Source organism: Sphaeramia orbicularis, unplaced genomic scaffold (assembly GCF_902148855.1).
Source record: "Sphaeramia orbicularis unplaced genomic scaffold, fSphaOr1.1, whole genome shotgun sequence".
NCBI classification, from domain to species: domain Eukaryota; kingdom Metazoa; phylum Chordata; class Actinopteri; order Kurtiformes; family Apogonidae; genus Sphaeramia; species Sphaeramia orbicularis.
In genome coordinates this window covers 448,686-464,042 of record NW_021941452.1, presented here as the reverse complement: position 1 = coordinate 464,042, position 15,357 = coordinate 448,686, and the positions used below count along the sequence as shown (strand labels likewise).

Genomic DNA, 15,357 nt, shown 5'->3' with positions numbered 1-15,357 from the left:
ATGTAAGATCCTACCGCCCTCCATGGAAAAGATGGACATCTAGTACAGCGTCATGATGGAGTCCAGGGGAAGGCAGCACTTCTGTCCACAGAAGAGAATACACACAAAAAAATAAATACATTTAAAAAGACCAAGTGTAAAGCGCTCAAGTGTAAAGACAATCACCAAAACAGTCATTACAACAAACATTTACCAGTAACACTATACTATATGCAGTAGGGCTGTGTATCGGCAAGAATCTGGTGATACGATACACATCACAATATTAGGATTACAATATTATATTTCACCATATATTATGATACTGTTAAAAAGGCAATTTTTTGTTTGTTTCTTTTTATAAAAAATAATATTTCCTGTAAGAATCAAATTCGAGCAGAAATCTGCACAAATACTAAACACATTTTTATTTGATCCCAACAGGATCTAATGTTCTATCACAAAATGTTCCTGTGTTCAAACTGAAATTCTGTTTTCCAGACATTCCAGTTTCAGATCCTGTTCAAATGTTCAGATTCTATTGGTTCACAACTAACATCAGAACAGGATTTGAGTTCAATCCCAACAAAGGAACGAACATCTGCCTCTCAGACAGAAAAAAGTGCTTTTAGGGTGATTCAAAGAACCATTATTTAATAAAACAGAGTTAAATAATAATAAATAAAGTACAAAAGCTAGAATTTCCTTAGGGGGTCAAATGAGTGTCCATTTTTGTCAAAAAAAAACCCAAAACAAAACAGTTGTCCTAAAGTCATAGAAGTGTGTGTAAATAATGCTAATCCATTTGTGCACAGACTACTGATATTCTCTGACAGTGGAAGCTCTATTTTCATAAATATTGGATTTGGAATAGCACGTGGATGTGAAAACTTTTGCTGGTGGACGGATGTGACATTACCCATGATGCTCTGGTCAGTCCCAGTACTTTATTAGGAATAAACTTCTAGACTTCCTATTGCTAATTGTGCTCTTCTTCATAAATGTTGGTATTGTGGATCTAAAACAATCCCAGCTGACACAAAAACACTAAATGTGTCAGTGGACGGATGTGACATGGTTGTTGTGGATCCCATCATACTGATGCTCTGCAGCCATGTCAGCGTTTACACTAATGATCCCTGTGCAAAAACTAGGAGCACTATTATTTATTGGATAGTTTAGCATCAGACTAAAGAGGACAGAACAATCTAGAATTGTTCTTTGTGTCTAAAAATGCTTCTTATTGTAAAAGTGTTGATGTAAACAGTGCTGTGTGCCATTCTTCATGTATGTATTGGTGGAACAGAAGCAGGATGGATCAGCACCATACTCCAGATTGAACCTGTACAAATAAAACATGTGATATGGAGGAGAGAATCTGGGAAGAAAAACTGGGGAATCCAAAAGAAGAGAAGATTTGTTTTTCAGCTCAGTTCAGTTCAAATAGAACTTGTCCATTTGTGACATGAAAATATAGCATTAATTGTGCTGAAATGGTTCATTTTGGAGCTGAAAACATAGTTCATATGAGCATCAACATGTTGAACAGAAGTGAAATCCTGTCCATTTGAACAACTGTCATTTACCAACACAAAGTTCCTTTGGATTCACTGAGACTGATTTAATATGAACACAGACACACAGAAGAGCTCTGAGCACATTTGAGGAAAATAAAGAAAACCAAAAAACAAAAATTAACCTCTATCATATCTACATTTGAATACCAAAAAATATCAATACAATACTTTTTTAGTATCGATACAGTATTGTGAAATGAAATATTACAATATATTGTAGAATCGATATTTTCTAACACTCCCAATATTCAGTATAAAAAAATACATGATTACATTCTAATAATGTCTTTCTTTTCTGGTACTGTACCTCACCAATGTACCTATAACCATTTAATTGTGTTTCCATTAGGGATGTAACAATTACCAGTATAAGGATAAACTGCAGCAAAATTGCCGATGGTTAGTATTACCATTTAAATTCTAATTCTCATGATAACTGTGTTTGATTACTGCACTTTTCCGGAAAAAAACCCAATGTAAAGATCTGCTTTTATGTCAAATATTTGAGTATAGTTTTCATTTATGACAATTTAAATTTTCTATACCTAATATTTGGAACCAATATTCACTTTTAAAGTCTTTGAAAAGGTTCATTAAGCATCTGTGTGTTATTTATGCAATAAAGTCTATATATTTTTCAAATTAGATTTTATATACTTTTTGTGTTTTTTGTCCATTTATGTTTTTATAGTAGGTTAAAGTGAAAAAAATAATAGACAGATGATTTAGATGAAGTTGTGCTGAAAAAACAGATCCCAAACATGGGTATTGTAAACATTTGTTTATATAGTATATAAAGGCCAAATCAAAAGGACTGAAAAACGGACAAAATAGACTCAGACCACTAAGGGTTAATATTGGAATGTTTCTGCAACAGAGGGGACATTGGGATGATTATTTTATTTTTTCATACAACTTGGTTAAATTATTTCAGTGTGTGTATCAGTACTTTTTGAACATTTTGAGCACAATTTAAATAATATCATGATAATAATGATAAACATGATAATTTTGGTCACAATAACCATGATATGAAATGTTCATATGGTTCCATCCCTAGTTTCCATTTAGTCCAAATGGTTGAATCCATGTCATGTATTTTTTTATTTTTATTTTTCAACTTTATTAATCAAAATCTGGCCATACATTGAAACGAATTCCACAGAAAAAAGACTTTTTTTTTCCAGACTGAGCAAAAACATCAAACTTATCTGAACAGTACTTGTAAAAAAAAAAAAAAAAAAAAATTACAAAAATAAAATAAATTAAAACAAATAAATAACAAAATAAAGTCAGAGGTCTAATCAGAAATCAATACATTTAAATTTTCATACACCATGGTTCTCACTAGTATCATTGAACGTCGGGGCCTCTGCTACGCTGGTGTTATTTTGTGTGTGTTCTGCCTCTGCTTGTGTGTACAGCTGTAGCTCTGCAGATAGATAACAGGTTTACCAAGAAAAGCCGAACGCCGAAAACTTGTCTCCAAAGCTTTTACTGGAGACTTCACTGTAAAACTGCAACATACATACAAAACATGTCTGAGTTCTGTTCTGCGTTACAGCACATTAACATAGCATTATACATTTAAATGAATGAGAAAAGACCGCTAGCTCGATGCTAACATAAATGGGAAAATCCATAGACATGCTAACGATTAGCATCTTCAGATCGATGTAAGATTTACGTCTTTTAATCTAAGAACAAAAGTTTCCATCACAGACAGGTTTGACTGTTCATTAGCACAACTGAACATAAAATACTCACAGACAAACGTTCTTTGTGTCCATACAAACACAATGACACAAACGTGTCTGCTACTTCCTTCCCATGTCTGAACTGACTACGGTAACACCCAAAGGACAAAACACACACCACTGACACTTATTCCACCACCAGAGGGCCCCCTTTGACTCCTGCAACAACACAACATCACAGTGTGTGTGTGTGTGTGTGTGTGTGTGTGTGTGTGTGTGATGGTCCAGTGTAATGAGAACCATATTTGAATGTGAATAAATCTATTCCTTTGTTTTGGCTCAAAGCGCTGCAGACAGGAAATGACAACAATAGAAGCCACACCCCTTTGTGTGCTTTGGTATTGTCTGACCCCGCCCACCAAAATCACTTGCCTTATGCTCATTGGCTGACAATGAGACTTCAATCAATTTATCTGATTTGAACGGACCGATCACCCGAGGAAAATTAGATCTAAAATTTAGCCTGTGTGTGTGTGTGTGTGTGTGTGTGTGTGTGTATAGTGTGAGTGTTGCTCCGATTATCCCTAATTTCGTGCAAGTGAATATTTTTCTACGATCATGTCTGTGTCGAAGCACGGGAGCAACGCCAAACACAAGGGTAATATCACATCGTTTTTTGGCTTCATTCCTCTAAATTTGCTCCTCAAAATGCAGGAAATAGTGTTTTAGAGTTATAAATTTAAACATTTTCTGGGGGAGGATGCCCCAGACCCCCCTCCAAAACTCACACCGCATGCGCCGCACACATGGTGCCCCTCCGCTGTGAAAACATCCTAGTGACAGCCCTGTACACAACCACAGCTTGTTGGGTTTTAACATGTTTCAGTGTTTTTTTGAAGTTTGATATTTCAGTTTTGTAAATTAAGAACAATGGGGAGGGGGGGGGGTTCATAAATCTGCATCTGTGTATAAATTGTTCAGCCACTGAATCCATGTCATATATGACATAAATGACATATATGTCATATATGACATATAGGACATATATGTCATATAGGACATATATGTCCCCACAGCCACAGCAGCAGAGAAAATGGCGCCTTTTTAGCTCGAAAAACTAGCTAAAGTTAGCTCCAAAACAACTCAACTCATTAACATTGACCTTCAGTCTTAACAGCAGAACTACTTTCATATCCTGACTGGCTTTACACAGATCCACTTCCATATGACACCGAACATTCTACATTCAGCTCACAAATGTGTTCACTGGCCTAAATCATGTCAGCTAAGCTAGGCTAAATGATCATAAGCTAACGGCGCTGCTAATTTACCAGAACATTAAGGCAGTGAAGTAAGCGGACTCCAGGACCCAGTTCACAGCTGACTTCACCCACTTGGGTCCAGTATAAATCCATAGTTTTCTGATACTCGTTGTTTAAAGGTTTCTTCATTTTTCTCTTTTCTTCATTGTTGTCGTAGAACTGTGAGGCGTTCAGGGTCCATAGGAAAACACGCGACTAGGCGAACAGAGGTGCATTTAAAGAAACAATGTAATTTACAGTTTCAGAACAACCTGACTGTCACTGGTGGATGAGGAACTACAGGGTGTCCCATAAGTCTCCATACATAGGAAAAATAAACGTTTCTTGACATAAACCATATTCATTTATATAATATGCTCTATATGACTGCCATTTTGTCGGGAACACATTTCAATGCGTGTCCTCCACTGCTGAGGAACTATAAAGAAGAAATCTAAAGAAATACATGTTAGAACCATATATGTATGGAATGTATTATGTCTCCTATGTATGGAGACTTATGGGACACCCTGTAGTTCTGTGAACTAAGTCATGGCTGTCAAACTCATGTTAGTTCAGTTCCACATTCAGCCCAGTTTGATCTGCAGTGGGCCGAACCAGTGAAATAATAACAGCGAAAAAAGTAAAATTACATTATGATCATGTTTACATCTACAACGTTTCCTTAAAAATCTGAAAAATATTAAAAACTTTAAATATCTTCGGAAAAACAAGGGCATTTTTAACAATTTTAACAACTTTATCATTTATACATGTGCATTACAACTGACATTACAATTACAAAAACACAAAACATTTAGTAACAGGCAGAATGTTGGTAAAATTACATTTACCTCACTTAAGACATTTCAAGTTGTTCATATTTGTTGAAATTATTCACATTTTTTGTTTGTTAATATTAACATTTTCATGCAGTTTCACTTTTTACACTAAAGCAAAGATCAAATCTGCAGTTGTCAGTATTTACAGGTTATTATGATAATATTTCACTGGTCTGACCCAAATGAGATTTAATTGGTCTGTGTGTGGAACCTGAATTAAAATTATTTGTTCACTATTGATTGATAATTTCTTCAGTGTAATTTTTGCATTTCACAAATTCATCCTACAGGCCGGACCGGACCCTTTTTTGGCCGGATTTGGCCCCCGGGCTGCATGTTTGACACCTGTGAACTAAGAGATTCTGTTGAGTCCTGAACTCTGAACTGACCTTGTGAACTGAATCTGAGAGAAAGACAAGTCTGTGAAGGGTTTTATGGAGTCATTGAAATTCACATGTATTTATTTAAAGCTACAGAACATGTTTGGAGTAAAGTCTGTGATATTAGCATTGGCATTAGCACAGAACTGTCCAAATAGTGTTGATACAAAAGGACAACCCAGCATTAATATGACCTGGTCAGTGTTTGGGAGGTGGAAAAAGGATGTTTTGGTCACGTGACCGATGAGAGGGTGGAGTCTATGATAAAACCGAGGTTGCGTACAGAAGGGGAGGGGTCAACTGTGTGACCGTCGATGAGGGGGTAGATGTTCTGAGCTGAGGGGAGGAGAACGTTGGGCCCAGTGATGAGAAGTTCTGTTCTACTGCTGTTGAGTTTGAGGAACTTCTGATCCGTCAGGTTTGGACATCAGACACAGTGTGTGATGGTGGAGAACAGGACCGGGGACATGGATTTGGTGCAGATGGAAACCTGGGGATCGTCGGCGTAGCAGTGGAAATGAAGTCCATGGTGACGGATGATGTGTCCGAGGGGGCCAGTAGTGGGGGAGGGGCCTGAGCACCGAACCTTGGGGGAAATGGGCTCCAAATTTGGACATATTTTCAGTCTGGACTCCAACCACTGCTGGTCTGAAGTCTGGACCTGATATGTGCAAATGTGGAGATGGAACTAGTTCAAGATGGAACCAGTTAAGAAGGAATTCAAACAGGTTGTGTAAATGCACTGGATAGAATCTACAAATGAATACAGAGAGTTGATCATCAGCTGGAGGGTTCAAATTCAAACTGTCTGACCTATTAGAGTCCAAATACACAAAGAAATGAACCATGTTGTGAATAATGAAGAAGAAAAACACAAACTCAGGAACGCTCGTCTGGGAATATCTCCCTTTCTTTATTTGGGGGGGGGGGGTTATACAGGGGTGATCTGACATCATTGTTACCATAAAAGGAATCAACCATTCACTACGTGCATGAAAAACTCTTTTGCCAAAAATGATGTTATGTTATGAAAGACTTTGTTTTGAACGTGGCTTTCTTTGGTGGGAACCTCTTCTCTTTCCACAGGTCATGTGACCTGGACACACAAACAGGATTTAACAGAAGTTCCTCAACTACATGAAACAAGACACACACACTTAAGACCTGATCAAATCCCACATATTCCCCCCTCTGTGGGATTCAAACCCACAACAAAAGTAATCTGAATTAGTAATCTTACTTAAACATTTACAATACAAGTAAGGACGAAAAACCTGACAGGTGTTCTTATCAGGAAAATTCCCAGACGACCCCCAGACTCACATTTTTTGGACTTTTGCATATATATATATATATATATATATATATATATACATACATATATATATATATATATAGAGAGAGAGAGAGAGAGATTACAGATTTTGGGCGATCCTCATGGTTTGCATTGAATATACCTTGTTCGATATAGACAAGTACAAATAATCAAACAGTTACTGATTAAGTAAAATTGTGAAATACATTGTCATTAGTACCAGTTTCTATAATACGTGTGTAATTACTTGTGTAGACCAGAATGCAACATACTGCAGTGAGAACCAGGATTACATTGTCATATATCTGTAACAGAAAATTGTAACATCTGTAAAATTGCAACACATGATTGGGTTTAGACAAATCTGAGCCTTTCAGACTCTGGCAGCGCCGTTTGGATGGACTGTAGTTTTTGTTTCCTGAGAATCCCGTAGAGGAGGACATTCCGATAGTTCTGTGGTTTTAACAGTTCTGAGGAGGTTTGAATGAGGAGGAAAAAAGACCAGGAGATGAACAAGACGATTCTGTAATAACACACGATGTATGTTGACGGAGTCGTGATCGGAGATTATCTGATGACACACGACAGACAGGAAACAAACTGAAGGACAAACGTCCCAGCGTCCATTTGGAAAGAGACGTGGTCCTCAGACCGGACCTTCAGGGTTTGACTTTCACCTGAGGATCTGGAACTTCTCAGAACTTGGAGGGCTTGTCCTTAAACTTGGTCATCTTCTTGAAGTACAACGCCGCCGCCTTGGTTCTGGTGTCCATTCGATTTTCCATCTCTTCCAGTTTCTGGACTTTCTCTGTGTCGTTCTTCTCCCTCATTTTCTGGATCAGGAAGTCCAGATGGACATAAGTGGACAGTGAGTCCACGTTCAGAGCAATCTTCTGCAGTTGGAGAACATGATGATAAGCTTCCACGAGCCACTTATCTTTGTTTGATGTCAGTTCTTCCATCTTCTTCTCCAGATCTTCCAACAGACCCATCCTCCTCTGGGTTTCTGCTTTGTTCTTTTCGTACTTTTCCTTCTTGTCTTCATCTACTTCCCTCTCTACTTTCCTGGTCTTGGTCACATACTCCCACTTTTCCTTCACGTGATCTTCCACAGGACATTTCCCAGAACAGGAAGTACATTTTCCTTTCTTCATGACTTCACACATGGCCGGGTTCAGAGCCAGCGTACATCCAGGATAATGACAGTTCTCCTCACATGTTTTACAGCAGACGGCTTTGGAGTTCCACCAACCTTTAATCTTTTCTTGCTCTTTGTAGACCTCCTCCACTTCCACTGTAAACTTCTCGTTGGTCTTCATCTCTTGCTCATATTTCCTCAGAGCTTCTCGAGTAGTTTTGATCATGTTCTGTTTTAGTTCGATGAAGTCAATTCTCTCTTTCAGGTTCTGGATGCAGGCTCCCAGTCTGATCCGCTCGGTCAGGACTTCCAGAGTTGTCTTCAGCTTTTGAGGTTCAGATTTTTGCAGAAAGTCTTTCAACCCCTCCAAACCGTCCATCGATGTTTCCCATGCCGTCTGTAAAAGTCTCTCCATCCTCTTCTCCATCGGTGTGGTCTGACGGTTGTTGAACAGGAAGTAAATCCGCTGTTTCTTCTCGTCTTTGGCTTGTTTGATCTTCGCCGTCTTCAGGGCTTTGAGGGCGTCCTCAGGAGGCATTCCATCCGAGAACGTGACCAGAGCCACAATGTTTTTCTTGATGTCTTTACCGAACAGGGACGTTATCGAGTCAAAGATGTAAACCAGCCGCTCGTCCAGTCGATTGACCGAGGCCTTCAGGACCAGACCGACTGCATCCACCTGCTGAACCCCTTCATCTGAGCGGAACAGGTCCAGGAGGCTCTGGTTGAGCATGTCGTCGTACTCGATGCCTCTGGTGTCTCCGTAACCGGGAGTATCGATGATGGTCAGAGAGAAGGGGGCGGTTCTACCTTCGAATCCAAAGATCTCATAAACCGTCACCTCAGAGGTCTGACTGTCGGCCTGCGACGCGTTAGCGCTGTCGTCCACGATCTCAAACCATTTCTTATCTTCAAACTGTACCCCCATGACGAAGTTCAACATGACGTTGATCAAGGTGGATTTTCCAGACCCAGTTGCTCCGACGAGGAGGATCGTTTTATTCGGTTTGTTGGGATCTTTTTTACCAAATGTAAATTTTCTGAAGTTAAAGACATCACTTCCTTCATTTTTATTCTGTGGCGTAAGTCGGTAACGGGCGGGGGGTTCATCGGAAACTTTAGCATTTTCAACAATATCTTCAAGGTTTGATGCCATGTCAGTCCTGAAAAAAAAGCAAATAAAAACTAAATATTAAAATTGCATAAAACTTATGGTTAAAAACAGAATAGTTTTGATTCGATGAAAATGACTGAACCTACATTTGTACCAAAATACTAATGCCGCGTTTCCACTATGTGGTACCGGCCTGACTCGACTGGACTCGGCCTTTTAGCGTTTCCATTACAAAAAAGGATCTGGAATCTGGAACCCGTAAAAATTCAGCATGACTTTGATGAGACAACAGGCAACGAGTGAGTTTATCAGCAACTCTGAGGAGACGGCACAGAAGTAACGCATCGCCATGACGACCAGGCACTGTAAAGTGGGTAGTATCCTGGAATGGAAACGGTCTGGAATAGGACCTGGTACCAGAGTGGAGTCGAGCCGGTTCCATGTAGTGGAAACGTGGCAAAAGTGTCCGACATCATCAACCTGTGTCCACACCAGTTCAACATCAGTACTAATCACCATGACAGCATGATGAACCTAATCTAATCTAGCGTTTATTGTAAACAGACGAATGGATCTGAGCAGATCCCATTCAGCAGAGGATGAACACCAGGAGTCTGTTTGAAACGTTCAGGACAACCGGAGGAAACATGAGGAGAACTAACACTGATCCACTGTGGAAACCAGACACATCTGAAACTGATGAAACAGGAAACCAGGTCCACTGGCAGACCAGATAAGGTGAGTTTACTTAAAAAATCTGAGGAAACCAGTTGCCTTTTCAAATTTCAGTAATGAGTACTGAAAAACTGAAATGCTTGATTTGAAAGGAATTACTATTTTAAGTGCAACACACTAAACAACAAGTTTAACTTAAAATTTGATGCAGTGTCAATGCTTTGTATAATTATTAGACTGAATATCATCAGTTCACTGAACTCAATTTCAAGATGATTTAAATTAAAATCTTTTCCAATTTAAATTGTTTTGTATAATTATTCAGCTTAGTATATTGTAGCATGGATGGAAGCTAGGCAGGAAGTGAGCTCACTGTAATTTACCAGTACAGAAAATGCTTTTAATTTGACAAGACCTAAAGTTTTATTTTTGTTCAAGAACAATCCTAACTGAACAGTAAATCCATTGTTAGGCCTATGGAGCTGTGGAGCTGATGTGGGGCCATAAGTTTTGTATGAGAAAAAATAAAATTTGAAACTGAAAATTAAAAGATTTGAAAGTGAAAAAATAAGATTTGAATCTGAAAAGATAAAACATGTAACTTAAAAAAAAGTCAAACCTCAAATATTTGAATATATATGAAAGTGAAAAATGAAAATAAATAATTTATTCAACAGAATTACAGAAGTGACTCAAAATCACATTTACCCTGAAAAAACTTTTCGTACACTTATTTTTCATTTGGATACATTGTTGTATTTTTCAAAATTCAAGATCAAAATTGTATTTTCAGTTCTAAATGTTATTTTTTCACATATAAAACGTATGGCCTTAAATCAGCTCCATACAGCTGTGACTCCTGGTGCACTGTACAAAAATACAAAAACAAACACAAACAGGCCAGTAAACACTGACATGCACACATTCAGTCCAAATGAACACGAACAGAAAAACAACACATTTACAACAACAGGAACAATACCCACAATGCACTGCACAGATAAACAGGTGTGGTCAGGACTAAAACTGAGGGATTTAAATCCATTCATCTGAAACTGTTTCATACTTTCAACTCTGTCTACAAATGAGTCGAATGTACCGAACATTTTATAGTAATGGAGTTAAACTGAAATCATTGAAGTGCATTAGAATTAAAGTATTTTAGTAAATACAAAGTCTTTAAAGGGTTTACAGTGAACCATATGAAGGAGTTCAGATGTGTCTGTACTCACCAGTTTTCCATCTCCTCCTGTGGTCGTCTGTGAATCAAACAGAAAAGTGGATCAGAGCTGTGACCTGTTGGACCTTGGTGTATTTCCTGTGGTTTGGACAGAAGCTGCTGCGGTCAGTGTTAGTGCGGCTCAGGCTGTGGGCGGAGCATCCACGCACCGTAGGTCTGAGGACAAAAAACAGCACTAGTACAACTGTTGGAATGATACAACTGAAAAACATATTCAGATCAAAGCATTAAATGATCAGAATGCAATAGTAGGATGGCCAAAAAAACAAAACCTCCTATCTGCAAAAATCACTTTTTTCAGGAAACAAAAAAACCCAAACATTTAGTTTTATTATCGTATGGTCTTTGTTAAAGATATCCAAACATACTCTACTGTTCTCAGACTCTCTTTCTATATTGCGTACAGTTACATGATGTTTTTTTAATCCAATTTATTTTTCCAGAAGAAATTAATCTGGAACTGAAGTATTTTCTCTTCTGTTTCCATGGAAATATTAAACCTGAATAAAGGTTTACATGAGGTATGAATGAGGTAGAGAAGTGAGCAGAAGGGTTCTGGCAGCCCTACTGTTAGCTTAGCTTAGCCCTTCTGTTAGCTTAGCCCTTCTGTTAGCTTAGCTTAGCCCTTCGGTTAGCTTAGCTTAGCCCTTCGGTTAGCTTAGCCCTTCTGTTAGCTTAGCTTAGCCCTTCTGTTAGCTTAGCTTAGCCCTTCTGTTAACTTAGCTCAGCATAGTCACTGCATTTCCATGGTCACACATATTCAGTTTTTTAAAGGTGATTTGTCGTCTTTTCTCAGTGATTTTGTGAAATCCGATTCTCTCTAATTATTTCTTCAGATCTGCGACTTACTGCACTCATACAATCTGTGGACTGTTGTGTTGACGGGGGATGCATGCGCTAAATTGGCTTTACTTTAGTGTTTTAGCTTTGCATTAGTTTTTATTTCCCAGATTTTCTTCCTGCAGTAAGTCACATGACCATGATCTGAGCCTCAGTTTGTGATCATATTGACCCCAGCGGACTAAAGGAATGATTAGGGAGAACTGAACTGACCCAAATCACTCCTAAAATACTACAAATCACCTCTAAAAGCCTGGCTACGTCTGAGCAGAGGAATGAAGCCATTATGCTAAGCTAGGCTAAGCTAAGCTAACGTTAGGGCTGCAGTTCAAACTGTTTGTCCCACTTGTGGAACTCATTAGTTCAGGACAAATGAATGAATCCAAAGCCAGTGTTGAACTGTTCCTTCAGGGTTTTCCAGGCTGGTAGATCCCATCAGAATATTCCACTGGAACGCTTTGGGAAGACTAGACTGCAGTGCAGATTCTTCCACCAGCGCAGAATGTGTGCGTCATCGCCACAGGACAAGACACTGAGCATGTGCAGAATGGAAGGAATAAAGTCCAAACGGAATAAAGGCTTTACATGTCCAGGAAGAATTTAGAGCGCAGTTAAAAGAGGATTAAACCACTGACTTTAATCAGGTTTAAATTTAATCTGAACTTTTCTGTTTCAACTGAAATAAGGTGTTTACATGGACATCTGAAATAGGATCCAACCTTTAATCACATTAAACCAGGAAGAACAGTTGTCATGGAAACGCACGGATTATGTGTTAACAATACATACTAGCTATACTAGGTTTAATGTGAAAAGTCCAAATGTAAAAATTGGCAGATAGGAGGTTCTGTTTCTTGGCCGTCGATATGTTGTCACCAGGACTTGTGTGTTTTGTGCATGTGTTCATGTGCGTTAACTCTAAGTCTACGTGGACAAACTGACCCACATGTTGGAGCAGACGTTCAGTCATTCTGCACACGAGTGGATAAGGACTCAATAGTTAATACTATTATCGTTCAGAAATGTTCCTGTTAAATTATTAAATGCTGTTGCAATATAGTTATTTTATTTCTTCAAAAATGGAGAACAGAAACAACGCCCCCCCCCCCAATGACACACATGACAACATGAACAACTGCACTTTAAAAACTCCAACTGTTTACAATCCTCTAAACCAGGGCTGTCAAACTCATTTTAGTTCAGGGGCCGTGTACAGACTAATATGATCTAAAGTGGGCTGGACCAGTAAAGTAATATAAATAATAGGATAAGAACTTAGAAATAATATCAACTCCAAAGTTTTTTTCTCTGCTTTTGAGTGAAAAAACTCAAATTCCGTAATTAAAATGTTTAAATCTACGAACTGTACTCCAACAAATAATGAACAAATATGAACAACCGGAAAATTCTTAAGAAAAATAAGTGCAATCATAAGAATATCATGTCGTAGTTTATCATTTATACATGTGAATCACAGTTTACAGATCACAGTGGATCGACAAATACACAAAATATTTAGTAAAAGGCAGAATGTTGGTAAAATTCCATATACTTCTCTTAAGAAATTTCAGGTTGTTCATATTTTTTGTTAAAGGTTAGTCTGTAAATGTAAACATTTGTGTAATTTTACCTTTTTTACACTAAAACAAAGAGAGAAATTTGTGGTTTTGTTTATTTATAGGTTATTATGATAGTATTTTACTGGTCTGATGCTCTTCAGATTGAATTGATCTAAAATGATTCGAATATCCTTGATTGTTAATACCTTTAGTGTAAATTTTGCATTTCACAAATTCATCCCGCGTGCCGAACTGAAACCTTTGGGGGGCTGGATTTGGCCCCTGGGCCGCATGTTTGACACCTGTGCTCTAAACCACAGGTGTCAAACATGTGTCCCACTGAAGGGTTCAATCCGACCCCTGGGATGAATGTGCAAAGTGCAGAAGATTTGAGTAGTCAAGGGTGTGGAACCCAAAAATAACAGCAGAATAACCTAGAAATAATGACTCCAAATGTTCTTTTATGCTTAATGTGAAAAATAATAACATGACATCATGCCAAGAAATAATGACACCACCATTTTTTTTTCTCTTTGATGCACTACAAAGAACATGAAAATCTGATCTCCTTTAATAATAAAACGTCAATAACCTGAACAAATATGAACCTGAAATGTTTAAAGACAAATAATTTGAACAATCTTCTGTCTGTTTAGTGTCTTGGTAGATCTGGTCTGTAATGCACATGTAGAAATCATAAGCTGAGGCAGAATATTGATCACATTTTTCTTATTATTTCTTCTTATTTTTCTTCAGAAATTTTAAGTTTTTTTTTTTCAGATTATTCACATCCCTTTTTGTTTAGAAAGTTTGTAAAATGTAAAAGTTTTTCATAATTTAATGTTATTGTTTGCATAAAAAAAATCTGGAGTTGTCATTGTTTACAGGCTAACCTGTCATTATTGGACTGGTCCGGTCCAGTTTAGATCAGATTAGTCTGAACGTGGAACTGAACCAACAGGAGTCTGACACCTCTGATCTAAACTAATGTTTAGTATAATTTATTGATTGAAATCTGTCTTTAAATTTGTATTTATTATTATGACGTGTTGCTATGCTCTTGATAAAGTTTCAATAAACAAACAAACATACAAACAAACAAATGGTGATGACCGGGTCATTGGAAAAACAGACTGAATGTTCACAGATTTCAGTTTCAGCTTTTATGTTCAAACTAAATTCAAACCAACAGAACATTCACATTGGTTTTTTTTTTTTTTTTTTTAAATCACGTAACAGGTAAAGCTGACGTTATTCAATTAAAACCTGAATTAAACCTGGTTCACACATATTTAATGACCTCTGAGATGAATCCAATCAACACTTAAGGACCAGTTTTCATCTCAGTTTAGGAGGTTTCTCACCTGGTGGCGTTGGCGGCGTTGGTGTTGGTGTTGGCGGCGGCGTCTGCAGTGACTCGTCTTCCGTTCACTTCTTCTTTTTGTTCTTCATTTATTGGGAAAAAAAAATGGGCCAGAATCACATGATTTCAGTGAATCTCTGGTACTTTCTGACACTCACTTCCTTTTCTGAAAGTCATGAAAAGTCACATGTTGAAGTAAAAGTATGAGTCACCAAACCGAGTCTGTGTCAAGAATTAGATTTAATCAAAAACCAGAGAAAGAGACTCAATAAACTGTATATGACATTAAATGAATGAACAGCGCGAGCAGAGAGAGAGAGAAAAAAAAAAGAACAGA

The 15,357-nt window shown here is 37.9% G+C and overlaps 1 protein-coding gene across 2 annotated transcripts; it reads right to left on the bottom strand.

Annotated features, from left to right (window-relative positions):
• Positions 1 to 6,669: 6,669 nt before the first annotated feature.
• On the bottom strand, positions 6,670 to 15,286 carry LOC115415822 (uncharacterized). Of its 2 annotated transcripts, none has more exons than XM_030129467.1 (3): positions 15,022 to 15,286; positions 11,251 to 11,277; positions 6,670 to 9,392 (listed from the first exon to the last, which is right to left on the bottom strand). In XM_030129467.1, the coding sequence occupies exons 2-3, from the start codon at positions 11,259 to 11,261 to the stop codon at positions 7,787 to 7,789; spliced, it is 1,617 nt and encodes a 538-aa protein (XP_029985327.1). In that variant the 5' UTR covers positions 11,262 to 11,277; positions 15,022 to 15,286; the 3' UTR covers positions 6,670 to 7,786. The 2 variants fall into 2 exon arrangements, with proteins under 2 accessions (XP_029985327.1, XP_029985326.1); XM_030129466.1 differs by having other exon boundaries at positions 11,251 to 11,414; positions 15,022 to 15,285.
• Positions 15,287 to 15,357: the final 71 nt, after the last annotated feature.